General features: G+C 46.4%; 5 protein-coding genes across 5 annotated transcripts; 2 read left to right on the top strand and 3 right to left on the bottom strand.

Moving 5' to 3' along the window:
• Window positions 1-42: 42 nt before the first annotated feature.
• Window positions 43-357, bottom strand: GLAREA_10931 (uncharacterized protein; the record flags this gene model as incomplete). Its single annotated transcript, XM_008079122.1, has 1 exon — window positions 43-357. One exon carries the CDS (start codon window positions 355-357, stop codon window positions 43-45), a length of 315 nt encoding a protein of 104 aa, XP_008077313.1.
• A 1,438-nt stretch (window positions 358-1,795) lies between these two features.
• On the bottom strand, window positions 1,796-4,237 carry GLAREA_10930 (SET; the record flags this gene model as incomplete). Its single annotated transcript, XM_008079121.1, has 3 exons — window positions 1,796-3,661; window positions 3,705-4,114; window positions 4,171-4,237. The coding sequence occupies 3 exons, from the start codon at window positions 4,235-4,237 to the stop codon at window positions 1,796-1,798; spliced, it is 2,343 nt and encodes a 780-aa protein (XP_008077312.1).
• A 4,224-nt stretch (window positions 4,238-8,461) lies between these two features.
• Window positions 8,462-9,486, top strand: GLAREA_10929 (uncharacterized protein; the record flags this gene model as incomplete). The annotated part of the gene is made up of 2 exons (XM_008079120.1): window positions 8,462-8,765; window positions 8,846-9,486. 2 exons carry the CDS (start codon window positions 8,462-8,464, stop codon window positions 9,484-9,486), a joined length of 945 nt encoding a protein of 314 aa, XP_008077311.1.
• A 2,705-nt stretch (window positions 9,487-12,191) lies between these two features.
• Window positions 12,192-12,839, top strand: GLAREA_10928 (uncharacterized protein; the record flags this gene model as incomplete). Its single annotated transcript, XM_008079119.1, has 1 exon — window positions 12,192-12,839. One exon carries the CDS (start codon window positions 12,192-12,194, stop codon window positions 12,837-12,839), a length of 648 nt encoding a protein of 215 aa, XP_008077310.1.
• Window positions 12,840-13,864: 1,025 nt separating this feature from the next.
• On the bottom strand, window positions 13,865-16,490 carry GLAREA_10927 ((Trans)glycosidase; the record flags this gene model as incomplete). Its single annotated transcript, XM_008079118.1, has 2 exons — window positions 13,865-15,913; window positions 15,969-16,490. The coding sequence occupies 2 exons, from the start codon at window positions 16,488-16,490 to the stop codon at window positions 13,865-13,867; spliced, it is 2,571 nt and encodes an 856-aa protein (XP_008077309.1).
• Between the last annotated feature and the right edge of the window lie 2,837 nt (window positions 16,491-19,327).

Below are 19,327 nucleotides of genomic sequence, written 5' to 3'. Positions count from 1 at the left end.
CTCCCCCAAAAGTTCATCCAAAAACCAACCCCCAAAGCTTCCTCAACCCCCCCAAACCGTCTTCGCAGCCGCGATAATCACACCAGTCCAATCCACATACGTGACCGCATTCGCTATACCCTCTGCTGTTTCTGTTGGGGGCGTTTTGAGGGGGGTGTTTGGTGGTGGGAGGGGTTTGGCTCTTGTGAGGATGAGGGGGAGGGGGGAATTGGGGAGGGGATGAGGGTGAGGGTTGAAGGTTTGAGGGTTGGGGTGAGATGTAGGGGGATTGGGGATAGGGTAGGCTGTTGTGGTGGTTGTGAGGATGAGGATGGTGATAGTGAGGATGATGAGAATGAAGGTGGAGAGTTTGTGCATTGTGACTTTTTGGATTATGATTGCGTCAGCGAGACGTCGCTGAAGTGTTGAGTTCTTGGTTGTATAGCCGATGAGTCGTTGCCTCGAAGTCGTGATATTGAAGTTGTGATGTTGGAGCTGCGACGTTGGAGCTGCGATGAAAGATGCACAACTAAACTTATGGTGGTAAAGAAACCCGTAGTGGTAAAGCTCGCGAACCTCTTGGTCGGGCCATGAACTGTTGAACGATATGAAAGCCGCGTAGTTTTGTTTCCGATATATTCGTAATGTCTGGTATTTGGATGCAGTCGTGGTGTTGAAGTCACAACATCGCCGTCGTCATGTCCTCCAAGTCTGAACTCTCCTCAAAAACCAACCCCTCCAAAACACTTCAAAAAATGTTTAGACCCGCGACAAATACGTCGTCATAATTGATAAACTGTCGGCCAAACTCATCCGTCAGTATTTCAAAGTTTTCGACTCGTCTGGAACGATCTTGATTCTGCGGGGTTGATGGAAGAGCTAAGCCCTACAGTAAAACTCTAATGATAGATATACTTTCTCACCTTTTCTTTAACAGAACATTTATCGAAATACCGCGGTGTTCTCAAATTACAACTTGGTGTGTGTATCGAATCTGGATGAAGTATGACCTTCATATATCTCCATGAATTACATGCTTCCACTACCATCCCCCAGCATACATCTTCGAGAGAGTGTCGAAGATGTTGGTATCATCAGCGATCAGCCCATGTTCTATACGTGATGTCTATCACATTAAATCTCATTAGAGTCCGAAGCTCATATTAGTCTCAAACACATTTACACCATGCTACGTGACACGCTGGTTTTCAAGACTTGATGTAATAAGCATGGTCAGGGGATAAGACGTTGATAATTCCTCAAAACATCACAAGACCCGAAGGAAATTTGGATTTCCTGAGATGCCGTCTGAAGAAGCTCGCGGCAATGCGAAAGAGACCAGAAGACCACGTTACACAACACATGATCACGTAGACGCAACAACACTTACACAACAATCAACGAGAACCCAAATCTCCAGTCGTAATCTTTCATTCCCATCAACTCTCCTTAAAAACCCACACGCGGCTTAAATCCATTTCACCTCTAACAAATAACCCCCCCATCTACCAACAACTCTTTCTCAAGTCTCAACACTTTCAATCCACCATCCAGTCAGCGTTCAGTCCATCATAACATATGCCGTTCCCATCGCAATCAAACCAACGCTGCCCTTCAATGTAAAGTATCCTCCATAAATAAAACCAATCTAAGAATATCGCTAATAAAACTTCGCAGCATGCCCGAGAAAAAGCTCCATCGCTATATCTCCTTCCTGATCGTACACCCTCCTTCCTTCGTGATAATTGTATTTGAGAAATCCAAGCAACCACATCGAATATGTAATACCATCGCATCTCCTCCCACACCAACTCACTCACTTCCACCCAATCCATCCATCATCGTGCTTCCTCACATTCGCATACCAACTCACTCCCCCCTTTCCCCTCGCATCCTCATCCTCCATCTTACAAATCTCACACCCACACCCCCCAGGAAACCACTTCTCAAGCGCAATCCTCGTCTCCTTCCTCTTCTCAGCTTTAGCCCTCCCTTCCCCCATCCCAAGCGGATCGCCCACATAACTAATCTTCAACTCCTCACCCGCCTTGATATCTCTGATCGCCACACATCTCACCGCGCTATTCCCCGGTCGAAGAAGACCTCCATCCCATTTCATTCCTTCCACATCCATCTCTGGCGATGGGAGTGCAGAAGACCAGTATACATTCGGTGTGCACGAATGGTTGAAAAATAGGTAATTTGGATTAATGTTGATAGTACTTATCTCGGCGTGGAATTTACGGGTGTTGTCCGCGAGTACTGGATTCCCGACTCGTTTTTGAGGAATGTCCGACGGAGGCGTGGGGAGTCTAGAGGGATGCGGATGGCTCTCGCCTTTTGGATAGATATTTGTACGGCCCATATTCGCGTTATTATCTAGCCTCCATAACGCCGTCATAATAACCTCGAGATCCCAACCTCGGGTTTTGAAGATATCGACACCTAAGGTAAGTAGTATCTTACAAGGTGAGACTATGTTCTCTTGGTACGAGAAATCGTAGAGCTGACCGGGCTCGATCTTTGAAGGAGGCGCATAATTAGCAGCCATGCGAGTAAGTAGATGATGCTGAAGCGGATGGGTAACCGTTGTTGATGTTTGTGTCTTCTGGTCTGCGAGAACAATAGCAGCTAAGCGGGAGAAACTGATGGCACCCCAGGCTTGAGTGATATCTTCTATATCTTTGTAGAGCCAGTCCAGATCATTCCCGCAAAGAATACTGTGATAGCCCTTTGTAGCTGTATCTCTGCATTCAACGCTACAGAATGCGACTCGATCGCAACAAGATGCCCATACTATGTCTTCGCGTCGGACATATGGTGGATTTAAGCAGGAATTGCAGGCGTCGCAATATTGGAGTTCGCTGGCCGGAACGTTAGATATACTCAGAAGAGTTGGGTCGATAAGGATTATGTCGTCTTGTTTAATGTCGCGCTTTGCAAAAATGCCGAGAGGACCGACGTCGAAATTCTCGTCCTTACTATCCTTTTGGGATTCGTTAATGTAGCTGCCCTCAAAGACAACAGGTCGAATCTCAATGCTATTCCAACTTGTTAGCCCTTCATTGACCTGTTGTACCATTTTAGGAGTTCGATGATGTAGCCCATTGTTCAGCCAAGGGTATTTCTTCTGCATAATCTTGCCCTTTTTTAGAACTAAGGATAAAGTTTTAATAGGCCAATTTAAAGCCTTGAGAGTCATGTAACGTTCCTTATATCGACCTTTAGCTATCATCCGAAAGTGATCTAGCTGATAGTCCTGAGGATAAAGTCTTAGGGCTTCTTTCGCTACGACAAAAAGCGCTTCTGAAAAGGCAGCACAACCAACCAAACCTTCCATAAGAGCCTGATATGCTTGGAGGCGCAAATGGTCGAGGTCGTCGTCGATTACAAGGCTCGATGATGTGACATTTCGTTTTGCGACCGTGGCTCGAACCTCATCAGTCCAGTCTAGAAATGTTGCATTTAACTTTGGAAGTGCGCAAGTGATTTGCGAATCCGAAGACGGGAGACCGTAACTAATCAATAGTAAAGCTTTATGCGCGTTTGCTGCGGCAATGTCACAAAACCCAAGCTTGTTGTCGATTTGTGCGAGTTGAATGTATGTTAAGGGGTCGTACGGATAAGTATCGAGAGAACTAGATAGTAATTTTCGAATTTCAATGTGCTCTGGTAACGCGCCCTACAAAATATGAGATTTGTCTAGCGAATTTCTGAGGACTTACACTTTTCTGTAGTTCTAGTACAAAATTAACTTGAAATTGGCTGGTTCCGATCCATTCCGGACAAACTAGACTATTAGAACTTAATGAAGACAATGAACTCAAGTGCTCCTCGGCAGAATCTTGGACTTCGACGGGATTTATTACATCCGATGTGGTAGATGATCCCGGTGTTGACACGACAGAATTTGATTCTTTGCCTGAAGCTCTATCCGAACTGGTAGAAGATCGCGGTGTATAAACGGTGGGGCTCTCATCCTTTTCAATATCTAGCGCCTCCAAAAATGTTGTCGATTTAGGAATGAATTGTATAGGTGCGCCCAAAGTCTTTGCCGTAGACGGCCCCTGCGGCAGGTCGTCGCACAGCGACGCGAACCCTTTGGCCCACTTCTGATCTTTGCGTTTTCCGACAGCTATACGCACAAGTTAATTGAAAGTGTAATCAGAGGACTTGGAAAAGACTTCTTACCCTTCCTAGTAGGAATTGTGACAGTCGAACTGAAACCTTCCGTTAAAACAAGCTCGGTGGATAACATGACAGATGATTTGTCGATAATAAGTTGATAAATTGTGGACAGATAGGTGGCGGAGTAGATGACAAAGAAGAAATGGTGGGAAGCAGAAGTGAATGGGATATTTTGATAGCGAACGTTTGAGTTGTATTCCTGAAGCTAATTTCTCGAGGCAGTCTAGTAAAAAAATGTTAGTAACAATTGGTTGTTCCTTAACAGATGTCTGGCATTTCGTCGCAGACCCAACCTGCTTCAGGACTGTTTTGCTGGTGGCGGGAGAGGTCATGTCGGGAAACATACCTAGGATAAAAGCAAAGCAGACGATGTAATTCCGGACCTAGAACATTCTCTCCTCTCTGATGCAGGTAACTACTCTGATATCTGCGCTGACATGTATAAGAGAGCTGATGATGTAGACGTAAAGCTGCTGTTGGGTCGAAGCAACGAGGCGAGAGAGGAATGGAGTTGGCGATTGAGCTGACGAGATGGAGGATTGTGCTGGAGGGCTTAAGGTTGTGTTGAATTTTATGTGGACCAAAGCTGTGAATCACAGAATTCCCCAAGGACCCTCACTATCAATTAATGTCCAACCTCACCCCTATCCTACCAAGAGTATTAGCAACATACGTGTAAGCAGATTTGTCGAAGGATGTGACCTCTAGAACGGAAAGCAACAAAAAGAAGCCCAGAAAGTCGTTTTATACTTCCCAGAAAGCAGTGACTTGCAAAATGTGACGTGAATGAAGCTCGGAAAAATCACTGCTTCTGCCTTACTCAGTTGCAAGCATCATTTCCAGTGAACAATGAGCTCTGCTCGAAAGTGTAGCAAGACGTATCAATATTCAACTCAATATTGATCAGGGAAACTGGACGGACAAACGACCAGAGATACAGCATTTAATCCTTTCAGGAAATGTACACCCGGTTTTGAGGAAGAACAAACTTTATGGCCAGCGAATGAATGACAGCAAATCGAACGATAGTAATTCGACAGCAATTTTCATTTCGACAGCAAGTTTCATTTCGGCAGCAAACAACTCATTGCAAACATGAAAATATCAACTCTTACAACGTAGGATAACCATATAAAATATGGAATGACCCAAAGGAGCATGCAGGTTGGAATCATCAATATATATCAGGTTTAGGACCAATCCAAACCCTCTCCAGTGAATTTAATTATTACTTCCTCAGGTCGATGTCTGCTAAATTGCAATGCTCAAGTAGATGAAGAATTTGTGAACACAACAAATACTGGTAGTATTTTGTGCATTGGATTATGTAGCCAGATTGAAGAATATGTCAACAAAATGGGGAATCAGAGAAGACAACGTCTTGTGGGAAGAACGGAAAAAATGATGTATGATTTAATTTTCAATTGAAGACAGCAAACAGTGAAAATTCAAGCAAGAAGAAAATATACTACCTGGCAAGCAATTCATCGCATCTAGTTTGTTGCATGTTGTGCCTCTGATAGTGGCGTTCCTGGAATTGCCAAAAGGGCTTCTCGGCCAACCTGCGTATTTCTTCCTCGTCCAGTCTTGGTTTGGTGAGCTACGCATACTATGCAACTCCACGGTGCTTTCTCGTTGAGGTCATTCCGCGCTGTCCTCATCTGTCGGCATTTGTCCATACGGTCCGTCCATAGAACAGATGCTGTCCTTGTCAAATCCCAGAAAGTGCAATAGATTGCGGATACTGCCAAATTCATCACCAGATAATGGATCAATCCGGCGGAGTATCAAACAGTTCCGATATTGATTCCCATCCCGATGTCTCCGTAGTGTTTTCCGCAATTACCTGAGCGCATACAAATAGTGGCTTGGGCACAACTGCAGAATTGCTAAACTGCGGGATATTTGTGCTGACCGTTATCGTCCAACCGTCGCTGTTGATCGTATAACCCCTAGACCCTAAAATCCATGCTTGTTTGCTTTCATTCTTGTAGCACGACATCTCCATGCAGCTTTTGATGCAGGAAAGTCGTCGCGATTGTGCCAAATGGGTATGATCTTGATCGTCTTGGGCTTACACGAGTGTGCGTTCACGCCGACTCCGAATGAAGCCTATCGTGATCATCCATCGCGGTTATCCCGCCTGTGTATTTTATCATGTTCCTTTCGTCAGAGCCTTCGTGCGGTTTCGAGCATTCGGATCGTAAGACCCCGTGGAGACGGATCTCTTCTTCGAATCCGCAACGTCCATGGGCATGTCCACCAACGGAATGGAACTGTCTCTTCTCGTTCCAGCCTTGGACCCCGTTCTCTTCGCATCCAGATCCCGCAGAAACCAGAATCGCAATCCACAATCCATCCTAAGCATCCCCCGATATCAGGTCGTATGTACGTGAAGGGGCAGGATATCGCAACATCGATGGCTAGAGAAGAGGCCGCTTCGCAACCACAGATCGCCGATTGATTAAGTCCAGAAATCCAAGTCTTCAACGGAAGGTACCGCGAAAGAGGACCCATCTCGACCCATATCGCGGATGTTGATTTCTTTTGCATGTGTGAAGTTTGACGTCGGCCTTTGTTGCGTCAGCCCAAAGAAGACCACAATAGCGCTGCGTCCGCCAATACCTTCTACCCTCACCTGTCGGTGGTCATGCGCGCTGGACAGTAACAATGAAGGTGATATATCCAGACGACGAGACGACTGGACGGACAGACGTCCGCGATTCCGAAGATCATTGCTTTTGGCGGATTTATACTTTGAGAGGATGCGAGGTCCAATATTTGGAGCATTTCCGCGGGAACGCGAACTTCAGGTGGGATTTCACATGCTCGCTTAACCTTATGTGATGTATCATCCCCCACGGGTCGTGCGACCGACGCCAGACGAGAGAGGCACGAGAGGCAGCGACCACTCCTCCACGTGTTTGTTTACCAGAGAATACGAATCTTGAAACGGGATATGTGCTATCAAAGTTTGCAGATCGAGAGCAGGCCGTTACTCTTGTTTCTGCTCCTCAGGGCGCGCCGGCACTCATTTTCATGGGGCCTGCACGCAACTGCTGGCGCGGCGAAGCTCAATTGCCTACTCTGTACAATGCATCTCGATAGAAATGCGACGCTTGACCCGGATGACTTCAACGTACAGCTGGCAGCTTATGAAGAATCCTGCTCAACCAATGTTCATGCTGAGAATGGGGTACTCAGATTTCTTGACCGGAGAGACTCCTCCTTCAGTCTGTTTGAGTTTCCGTTAGCTAACTCGGCGTTTGGTCTGTAAGCAACGAAGCGGCCAGTCATGGCAGCTGTGCCAGTTCGCTTTCTCCTAAACATCGTAGGTACGTATCGTTCGTATCCACCAGCGACTCACTTGGCCAGGGGTCAACAAGGTGTCAAACAAACGCGCGGAAGCTCTTTGAATTGTGCTTTACTTGATGACTTGAAGAGAGCGACTCAATGAACGGTAATGTGAGCTAGTCCAAGAGCGTCTCTGATATTCAATTAATCCATTCCCATGCCGGCACAGATTTCTGATAGCTATCGAGTCTCGGCATTCACTGGCTAGCGAAGAGCTCTCTGCCGGTTGGGATGAAAACTCCTGCACAGGTGGTGAGGGGACGCAAATACCAATGCAAATGCAAATAAAATAATCAAGTTATTGACTGATACTCCAATGAAGATATAAGATTACAACGAATCGTGGTAGGTCCTTCAACTCATGCCTGGCGCCCAGAACGTCACCGCACCGATATTTCGATTACAAGACACGATGATTTGCTGGATGACCCCTCCGCTTAGGAGTGTCGTCCGGGCGGGGTGATGGCCGCTGTCATTGGGCCGAATACAATTGCATGCTTGTTGCATGGGATTCTGGAGTCGCCACCTTCTTTCCTATCTGGCACGCCGCCAAACCTCAGATATACCGGAGCTTTTGAGCGACGGTTCTGAATTATGACGCCAGCAGAGAGCCCTGAGCTCCAGTCGAAGCATTTCTCCGTCCCTTGAGAATTTTGTTTCCTCTTTGAGCCTTAGTCGGCTCTCCACTCACGTCTGAAGCTGCCGCAACTATGACATCTCGGCTAACCCAGCGAAATCTGAGCTGCAGCTCCCCTCAATTTTCCCAGCAGCTCAGATTATATTTAAACACTCGTTCCGCTGAAATGTTTATGTCCTTTTGCTGATGTTGATTCGATGCAAAATTGCAATATCTCATAGCTCATGCCACTCTGATCCTCCATCACGAAAACAGAGGTCCAAACAATTGCCTACACTACTCTATCCCATCCCGTCGAGCATTATGGATTCTCAAGATTTTTATCCCACGAGCGAAACATCCTTCAATGATGGCGCGATATTCAATGACTTTGACAGCTTCATTTTGGATCCGAGCCTGACGGAACCCTCAAAAGGTGTCTGGGATTGGGGCGAGTTCAGTGGTGCAATGGACAATGCAACTGTTCAAAATCCCCTCATGGACACTGTTTCACTGGATCACATTTTGTTGGATAATGTTGCGATTGGAAACTCTGAGAATGATGGTGCTCCCATGGGGACGATGAACCCATCGAGCTTCCCGCAGAATCTAACTCAACAACCCACAAGTAAGCATTGACCTGACATGATCCAGCGATTCAATAACGGAACCGGACCTATCTCCGCGAACAATGGCTGACTTTCTTAGACCAATTTAGCAATCTTGATCACACTCACCAAATACCTCAACTTGTTCAACATGACAGTACGAGCTCATCTGAACGGTTTACCTCCAACGAAACATGCACATCAGAAAGCGGTTCTACTCCCGCAACCTCACCAGAAACAGAAGGCTACAGTCCAAAGGATGACACCAGACCCCGAAAGAAACGAAATTCCGTCTCAGCAATCGAGGGCGATGGGACCAATCCTCCCCCTAAAAAACGAGGGCGACGAGCCATCAAGCGCAACGCAGCCGAGAAAGAAAAATACGAAAAGGAGAAAAGAGCAAACAACGCGGTTGCAGCAGCCAAATCCCGAGTCAAGAAAGCGGATCAACAGAATGATCTTTTGCAAAAGTCTCACGCCTTGGCCGCGAAGAACGCAGACTTGATCCAGACCTACGAACAGATGAAGTTGGATCTGATGCTTCTCCTCCAAGAAGCAAAGACCCACCACTCCTCTACCTGCGCCGAGGGTCTTCTGGGCTCGTTCATGGAACAATGCGAACATACGATCCAAAGCGATCCTTTGAGTAGCATGCGAGCTGACGATGCGATCAGCCAGATCATGAACCGCAATGGTTCCGTCTCTGAATCTGACGCTTGTTCTCCATCTACCACACGATAACACACGTCCTCACTTCATATGCCGAAAGATTTTTCGGCATCGCTACAGTACACCCAGGTTTCACCACCTCTCAAACTTTTAGCGTGGCGCTACTGAATGGGCTTATATCACCGGTGGTCGGGCTTCACCTTTTACGCTACCACGAATTCAACGGAGGAGGCTTTTGCGGGGAGTTGGAATGGCATTTACTAGGAAAAAGTAAAGTTGGTGTTTTTGGATATGGGCGTTTTTTGCTTTTTACTGTTAAGGAACGATACCTCGCAGTTTCGGCAACGAAACGGCAATGTTTACATTGTAGCGAGAACATACTGCGTACTACTCTGTGTTTGGATATTTTGATTGGGTGTAAAAAGAGGTTGGTGGGGGTCAATGATCCTGGAAACGCTGTTCATAGTTTAAGACGGGCGGGAATTGCAAATATTCTGGTATTCTGATTTCCGATTTTCTGATGATATATTCTTGTGACGATTAATTTTTAATCTCGGAAACGGCGATTCTTTCGTATTTTGAATCTTATGTGCTTGGATATTGTACATGAAACTAGAGGCTCGAGATTAACCAACTTGGATTGTACATGCGAACTAAAGCATGGCGGTTAGGAACTTACGCTCGCTTGGAACTAGAGGGCAGGAATGCCGAAGTCAGGGGAGACGGCAAGTATATCTCACGTCCTTGAGAACCCTCGATCTTCCAATCACACATTCCCCCACCTCCACCCCGCAGAATACCTATCAAACTCTCAAATCCAACGCTCCCCCACTAGATTTCTTTTTCTAGAGCTAACTCGTATCTTATCCCGTCTCCGTCCCTTATGGTATCACCCTGAAAATGAGAAACTAGGGGTCGAGGCACGGCGCTGATACGTCAGGGGAATTACGTTGCATGGAGGGAGGGGTGATTAGGCGAGGTGGGATTAGGCCGGACGAGAAGCTTGGACTGGGAGGGTTGGTATGGGGAAGGGGATGGGATGGGGTGTGGAGGGGAGCTGAAGGGGCACACTAGGGATGTGGTTAGCATGTGGAGGAGAACAAGCTGGGTATGAGATGGCATGGAACTAACAAAGAAGAAGGGACGAAATTAGCCATATAACGAGCAAAACGAACCAGATCTAGAACGAACCCTAGAACCTCCCAACTCGATGGTGAATACATCGGAGACGGAACTCACCCCAACCCCCAACGATCAGCAGGAAACTCTTACCGAGAGACATATTTGAAACGTCTTTTTTGTGGGTTTCTCTTGACGCATAGGAGATGGTGGGACAGCCTTTAGTTGTGGAGGGTGTCTAGAAAGCTTGGTATGCAAAAACTATGGGGAGGGTTGGAGATTGTTGCTAGTGGTTACTCGATACGAGGGTTGCGAGCCGTACGTATATTATATTTTGTCGGTTTGCCTCAATGATGTCATATTTCTTGCCGTTTGAAGATGGAGGCGTGGCTCAGGAATTTCTTTTTCTGGGGGATGTGGTGAGTGAGTTGTTTTAGAATTGCCGCGGGAAGTATTTTATTAGAGCTTGATACTTGGAGGTATCGAAGGAGATTCGACGAATGTCACTTTGTGTACTTGCATGTTACTATGTGTATGATATTTATACGATACGTGTGTAACAATACAATCAATCTTGCTCGCTTATTATCGTCAGCTGATCTGCCTCCTTTCTCCGCGTAGGTGGAAGATAGATTTGAGAACGCAAATGCTGTACAAACTACTCACGAGCTGTACTATACATAGTTACTAGCAATTCAAATTTCAAATTCAATGTCTTCACTCAGACTCGTGGTCATATTGAGAATTGTGAGTGAATCGTGAATCCTTCCTCTCAACCAATTTCGTCGACTAGTTCCATCGTAACTTCCTTCCCAAATACCATCATCTCAAGTTGAATATTTATCGTATAGCCTTTTTCATTCACCACAGCATATTGATTACTACTACTTTTTGTTTTTGCTGAATCACGATATTTTAGTTTGACCTTTCACATGGTTGCATGACTATAGTAAAACGTCAAAATCACTTATTCCGAATACCACTTCTGGAAATTTTGACGATGAACGACAATTCGCTTTGTGATGGGTTTAGCAGGAGACATATGTCTGTGAGTATTTTTACCGATCTGTTTTCGCCATGAACCAGGCCTGGTCAAATCTGTGGAATCTCGAAAGGTGTTGTGTCTTGTCTGGTTGTTGTTTTTTTTCGATTTTCTGATTTCTTGCTTTTCTTGTCCTTCTATGAAATTTTGATGAAGTTTCGATTGAGAACAGCAATAGGTCTTGTAATACTATTTCGAAAGGGGGGCAAATCAAATTGATAATTCCCAAAGACCTCTACAGATCTCGCCTTCGCTACCACATCCAAAAACCATCATACGCGCACAAAATTCTTCTCAACCAAAACCCACCTCAAAATTCCTTGATATCCTCTGGTTCTCAACCCTGGATTGTCCCATTATTGGGACTTTCGATCTATCCTTTCTCCTCTCAAACCTCACCTTCACCAGGCCTCATCAACTAACAGATCCACAGCACAACAAAACTTCACGATGTCAATTCTGCACCACAAAGGCGTTATTTTGTACACACAGAGTAGTCACCAACCATTCTACACAACCTGTGCTACCATCATCCAAACTTTCGAGTACCTTGACAGCATCAATTTCAACACAACGCAATCCACCCTCTCTAGTTCCACCTCTACCACAACCAACAATGCCGTCCCCGTCTCACCCCTACCGCTTCACCTCGATTGAACTCCGCAATCTCGACGCTCAAGTAATGTTACTCCTGAATAAAATTGATCCTCTTCGCACGTCTCTAAGCGACTTTTCAAGAACATCGCACCAAGAATCCACAATTCTGACACCGCAATTCTTCTTCTTCGCCGATGTACAAATTGCTCGATATTACGCGCAGATCCTAGCCGGGACATTGTATACCCGCGCGCTGTCTATGAACATAGATATTGGCGAGGTGAGACGCGTTCTACAGAGGCATTTGAGAGAGGGATTTTATGGAGAGGTTGTTGAGAGTGGTTCTGAGGAGGAGAAGGCAGGGGAGGACGCCGGTAACAAGAAGAGTGGCGAGATGAAAGAGAATGGAGGGATGACTGGGGAAAATGGGGAAAATGGGGAAAATGGGGATAGAGTGAAGGGTGGTGAGGAAGTGAAGGAGGATGGGAGTGAGAGAAAAGGGGTGGTGGAGGCAAGGAAGGGAAATGGGGATAAGATTGTGGGCGTCAAACGTGGTAAAGGAGGAAGGTTCCAGAGTGCGAAGAGGAATTGGGGTGGGCTTGAGAAGGAGTTCTTGAAACAAATGATTGATAGTTTGGATGCTAGGATTGTTCTCGGTGGGCTTTGATGAGCGGAGCTTGAATGTAGCGCAGGGGGAAAGAGTAATATAAATAAGGATGAGGTGGGGTTTCTAAGATTTTAGGAATTGAATTCCTATGGTTTTGGTAGTGGTTGGTCTGGACCATGTACATCCTGTGTTGAGTCCGACACCGCAAATTGACACTTTTACTAGGTCGTGGTTGTGAGAGGTGGAAGGACTGATTGAGCGAGAGTGATAGATGCCCTGTCTATTTAAAGTCCTGTAAAATATATCAGCGAACCACACAATTCTTAATTCGGAGCATTGTCGTTCTCCAATCTGGCAAAGCTACACAGAGAACAGAAATAGCACAGTAGCAAGACACCTAATCGTCCACCTTGCGCCACACTTGTATAACTTATCAATTCAATGACTAAGCCTACCCATTTCTTCTCTGTACTTACTCTTGTTAGATCGTCAATTACCTGTTTAAGAAAACAAGCAGCTTTGATATCTACTCCTGAGGCACTTGGTTGAGATCTCAGTCGTAGTGAGTAATAGTATTTTCTTAGCGGGGGAAAGGGGTCGCTAAGATTCAGACTGCCAGATAACATCAACACCAACGCCCTATGCGTATCCGCCATCACCTCAACCTTTCTAGTCCCCAATCAACCCGAACTACTGTCTAGCTCCTACCGCACACACAAAACCACGGTAAAAAACTGAAAGGTTGTCGACGCATGGAAATATCAGATCGAATAAAGCGCCTGGATAATTCCCGTCGCGTCACACAGACAAAACATACAAATAGGAACTTGAAGTTTAAAGCGGTGTTTGAGGTAGTGACAAATTGCATTCGCGTTTCTATCTGCAATAAGAGGCAAATAGGATGTGCTACCGTGCAAGAGTAGATGAGGAAGAGGAGCAAGGTATGTGTCGCATTTCCTTTGTTTTGGGAAAAGTACGTCTTATGACCATCTCCACGACCGAGAGTTTTGCAGAAATCATAAGCCGTCTGACCAAAACCTTCGCAAGCTACCATACTGACGTTACAACCATAGGCCGCTTCGACCTCACACCATACCAAGATACCTACCAGTAATCTTCGACGCCTTATTAGCCCCTCTGACACCAATATAAACAACCTCCCCAGGCACAACATCAACCAGATTATCATCAAACACAACTCCATCATCCTCGCATTCAACAGCCAAACCCTTAATCGGGACCTCCGCGCTAACCTCAACAACCTTCGCATCCTCGCTCAATGAAACACGAAGCTGCTTCGGTTTTTGGAGATGCACGTACTTCAACGGCTCAGGCCAGTTGACATATCGCGCGATTTGCCGACCGTCCTGGAAGAGGTAGGCCGCGACGACGGTCCGCATCTCTTCGTCGGAATTCGCTTTGTTCACAGGAACGAGAAAGTCGGCCATCTCGGTACTGCGGTTCTCGGGGAGGAGGAAGGATGATTCGATGGTTTTCGAATATGTCTCTTTCCCGGATATCGCGTCGAAAGCCTTGACGACCAGATCGACAGTTAGATCATCCAGGGTGAGATTAGATCCCCAAATCTCGATCTTTGTCGTCTTCTCAACGAAAGCCTTGGTGTGTTTATCTTTCGGTACTAAATGTTCTGTCCTAGTTACTCCCAGCGATATTGGCGCCATCTCGCGTTTGACGGTATAAAAGGCGTGTTTCGGACGAAGACAGTAATCCACAATCGCCCAAGATGTCACAGGCCAGCAATCATTGATCTGCCAGACAAGAGCACCACCGCAGTACTCTCGTCCTGGCCCCTTCCATTGTCGCTTCCACAGCCGGTAAGCACTAGCCAAGCATTCTGCCTGCATGAGTTGTGTGCAGTAGATAAATTGCTCTAGCGGATCCGGTGCGTATCGGAAATTCTCGACCAGATAGAGAGCAATCCGTCGCTCATGACCATCGGCCTTGTTGTGGAAATCGACTGTGGACGACTGTGCGTATCGATCAGGATCGTCCTTACCAAGTGGAAGAAAAGCTTCGATTGTTTTGATGTTGGGGAATGCTTCCATGCCGAATTCAGAGACGAAACGGCCGACCAGTTTGTCAAAATTCTGGTATTTCTCCTGGGTTCCATGCCAGACATTCCATTGATGAATATCGCCCACTGTCGGATCTCTGGTATCCTTACCACCCCATGGGCTACCGAAATGATAAAACGTGTCCGGGATCAAGTCCTTGCAGGCATCCGCGAGAATTTTCTCGTAGATATACCTCGCCGGGAAATCAGTCTTGAGCCAACTTTCAGCATCTTTGTTTTCAAAGTCGTAGGTGAGATTCTCAGACTCTTGATACTGATAATCCTCATTATTACCAGCCCAGATGACGATTGAAGGATGATGTCGAAGAAGCTTGACGTTCTCCTTGGCTTCGATCTTTACTGACTCTAGATATTCCGGAAAAGCAGGGTAATTTCCACAACCGAACATGAAGTCCTGCCAGACGAGAATACCAAGCTCGTCACAAGCATCGTAAAAGGCTTGCTCCTCATAGATGCCACCTCCCCACACACGAATCATAAACTGGTTTCCGTCTGCTACCAACTTCACCCAGTCATAATACTTCTCCTTGGTAATTCTGGGAATGAAGTTGTCCGCAGGAATCCAGTCGCTACCTCCGCAAAACACTGGGATGTTGTTGATTTGAAAGAAAAAAGTCGTTCCTGGCTGCTCTTTCATGGGCCTCTGAATGATCTGAGCTCTTCTTAGCCCGAATTTCTTTGATTGAGTGCTAAGCTCCGATGCTTCCTGAATCAGAGTGGCGGTTACCGAATAGAGAGGTTGCTCTCCGTAACGAATGGGATACCAAAGTTTTGGGTCTTCTAGTACGAAGTTATGAGACGCATGGCCTTTCGCGGCCTGAACGGTTTCTGATGCTACGGTCTTGCCGTCGAGAGAGACCTCAAATCGAACTTCAGTTGCATCGCCTTCGATATCAGCTTTGGCATGAAACTTTGCAGACTTGAGAGATTTGTCGACCTCAGAAGTAAAATACAGATCCGCTACACGGGACGAGAATATCTCGAGATTTATCGGTCTCCAAGGCCCGCAAGTCATTAGCATTGGCCCCCAATCCCAGCCCTATGGAATCAGTCATCAGTATCGAGTTATTGATGCGGCGGTAGACTTTACGTACCCAATGATACTGTGCCTTTCGAACAGCTAGCCTCGAGTTGTCACCATTCCAGCATCCCCAGCGGTGATCTGGATATTTCTCAACAAGAGCACAGCCCTTGAGATAAGCACTTTCGAAAGTAATCTCTAGCTCATTGCTACCTTCTTTCTTCAGATGCGTGGTAACATCAACGCGTTCTGGGATGAACATGCTTTCAGTCTTCAGTATCTCTTTCCCATTCAATCTGACGGTGGCAAATGTATCTAGTCCATCGAAGGCGAGAATAGCAGTGACAGTTCGCCGCTCATCTGTAGAGATAGTGGGTGATGGAAAGCTAGTTTTGTAAACCCAAGGTACCTCACCGATCCACTGAACATCATTTTCATTTTTGCCAATGAAGGGATCTGGAATGATATTGTTGGCGATGAGATCTAAGTGGACGTTGGTTGGAAATTGGGCGACAGGGAGGAATTTGGCATCTTTCTGATCTGCTTGTTTGAAGGTCCAATTTTTGTCAACTGGGATGATGGTGTGAGTCGACATTTTGAAGTGGATGGTTTTTATAGGAGGAAGTTGGTGTAGTTGTTAAGTATGATTCTGTCAAGTTCTGACTGAAGGCGAGTCCAAACTGAATCGCAGGCGCTGATGGTTCTTATGTAGGTGACGAGGAGGTCGAGAATTAATGGAGGAGAGCGGGAGTTGTGCAAGTTTCAGTGTCACAACTCGGCATCTGCTATGGAGTAGTGCTTCTCTGACGCCCTTGGCTTTCCAATATCACAGGTTGATCCTTTTCGAGGCGGTAATTGCAGTTATAGGACGGCGTGTGATCTGACGGAAGAAATGAGTGCAGATACTTCAGTCTATGGCTCCAGGTGCGGGGCTTCCATGCCGCATTCGAGAAGTGCTGACACGACTGTAGTCTGTATCAGGGGAGCCTGAATGCGTCTTTGTGGGTATTGTGTCACCAAGATGTACTCGAGTAAGCGTACTCAATTCATCCCAGGTTCGTCTCGGAAATGGTGGAAGTCGACATGGACCGAAGCTGTCACGATGATAGCTCGAAGCTAGGGATCTTGCCGCCCCGATGATGATCCTTGCCGCTCCGCTTGGATAGTATGATGTACCGAACGTATGTCGGTGAGTCTTCAAAGGTTGGCAGACGTGGGGGTTTGTGGGGTGGTCGAGAGCGACGAGGGAGTTGGTATAGAGTAGGACGGGTGAAGTTCATCGTCGACGATGGCGTAGCCCACGGCTGCCCTCTTTGTTTGCCGACTTGGAGCTCTCAATCGTATAGGCGTCTACCTAGGAAGTCATTTGAGAGATGAGCTCCGTCTATCAGCTTAGAGAAACTAGAGCCAAAAATTACACCAAGTTGACAGGTACTAGCAATAGTACGATTAATAGGTGGTCTTGCTAAATGCTGTTTGAATTCCCCGGTTGGTGCGCAAAGCGACGTTGTTGTTGCGATCGCTCGTTTAGACGATAAGGTTGGGCTGATTGTCATGACAGGGCAGGGGTTAAATCGGTTGAACTGGTGACGCTACGCACCTCGCTTGTGTTCAGCCTCTTTCAATTACACCTTCACCTCCTTCTCTCCTCTTCACTTTGTCAACATCCAAGACAGCAATCAAGAACACAGTCCATAAAGACAGTCCATACCGTCTCGACACGTCGATCAGCTACTTACTACTACTATGTTGGATTCTTCTCCGAGGTCATGAAGTCTAATACTTTCCTTACAGGGAAGCACATGTACCTGCACCCTCGATGCATCGCTGCAGCCACAGACGATCGGAAGCTCCGCGTACAGCAATGAGCCATTAAGCGTGCTAGGATAGCACCCGAGTACAGGACGCAGCCGTTGGAAAAGATCCCAGGCGAGTTTGCCATAGTGGCTTGCTTCCGAAGCAAGAAATCATTGGGAATACCCCCGCTGCCTCGTGGTACAAGGGCTGGCTGGCGAATCGTACATGAACATCATTCAACTGCTTCCAGTCTCAAAACACACCACACGGTAACAATGACTATCGACCATCAACAGCAATTCTCGTCAACCAACATCAAACAAACCCCCACGTAACGAGAGCATCTGTTACTACCAATGCACGAGAGATATTTGCGGAACCTCGCGGCCTGACAGTCCCGTGCAGGTGGAACCCTCAAATCAGCGGAAGGAAAGCCTCCGAGCTGCTCGATAAAGAAATCTATGCGCCGCATAATCTGAATTGCGAGGAATCTAGGAGAATCATAGTTTGCGCTGATGAGAAACACGACCTCAGATTTATTCCTGATATGCGAACGTGTCGGAATTACTCCCTACCAACCGGTCAGTTCTTGTCATGAACTCGACCGCTTGTAGAACCAAAAGGAGGACCCTCGCTTAATTCCCCCCTCAACAGAACAGCAAAACAATGTCAAGATCGAATATAGTCCAAAGTTTTATCTTTTACTCACTACTCCTGAGCGACAGATCTGAGAAATAACAATCTTGAGAATCACGATAACACTCAATTCCACTTAAAGAACACCATTGTTTGGTAGAAGTCGAACATCAAGGTGGAATAGAAACGACATAGAACTACACAACGTTGACCATCTGGCAAACTGGTTGCTGATGTACATCTTCGCAATTTGAAGAATGGCAGGTAATTCGTAACGACTGGATTATTGTGTTTGAACCCACCTCTGGTCTCAGGCAACGTTTTGTCACAGAGGTAGTCCATTCAAGAAACTGCTGTCGCACACCAATATCCGTCAACCGACGATGCTTCTTCTCGTGAACTACTTTGGACCCCAATTTCAACAAGGCGATGCAGTCAATTAAGCTACCCGCTTCATTCGGCACTTGTTAATATGTTGTCAAGGCCTGAGCACGAGGAAGACGCTATATAAATCATCTGATGCTAACCTCATGAGTAGGCTGAATACACCATACACTTACCTGAAACGAACCCTGAACCTAATATACACAACCACTTAAACTCGCCTCATCGACCTATGCCATTGCACCGGGTTAAACATCAAGGCTGTTAGTCAATTGCGACTGTGCACCTTCCTTTTTATCTATATCAGTCTGCCTGCGTTCGATCTTGCCTTCGGAAGGTGAACCTGCGAACTTCATTCTCCCATCACCGTTGGACCCACGTGAACCAAGTGTCAGCCCGGATTTCAGATGTAATCTATTACATATGTCGAGAAGTTTCTCTGCATATCAGCGTCGTTACCATTGTTACAAAACGGTGGATTTCATTGTGATTGTTGTGGTTAGTCATTACAATATCTCATCGCTGCGGGCACGAGCTACAGAATGATAGTAAGGATGTTTCTCTGGCTTCAAACAATGCTACGGTGCCAAAAGTCGAGTTTTGATGCTCTCTTTT

This window comes from Glarea lozoyensis (assembly GCF_000409485.1).
Source record: "Glarea lozoyensis ATCC 20868 chromosome Unknown GLAREA11, whole genome shotgun sequence".
Classification (NCBI taxonomy): domain Eukaryota; kingdom Fungi; phylum Ascomycota; class Leotiomycetes; order Helotiales; family Helotiaceae; genus Glarea; species Glarea lozoyensis.
This window is presented reverse-complemented; position numbering and strand designations above follow the sequence as displayed.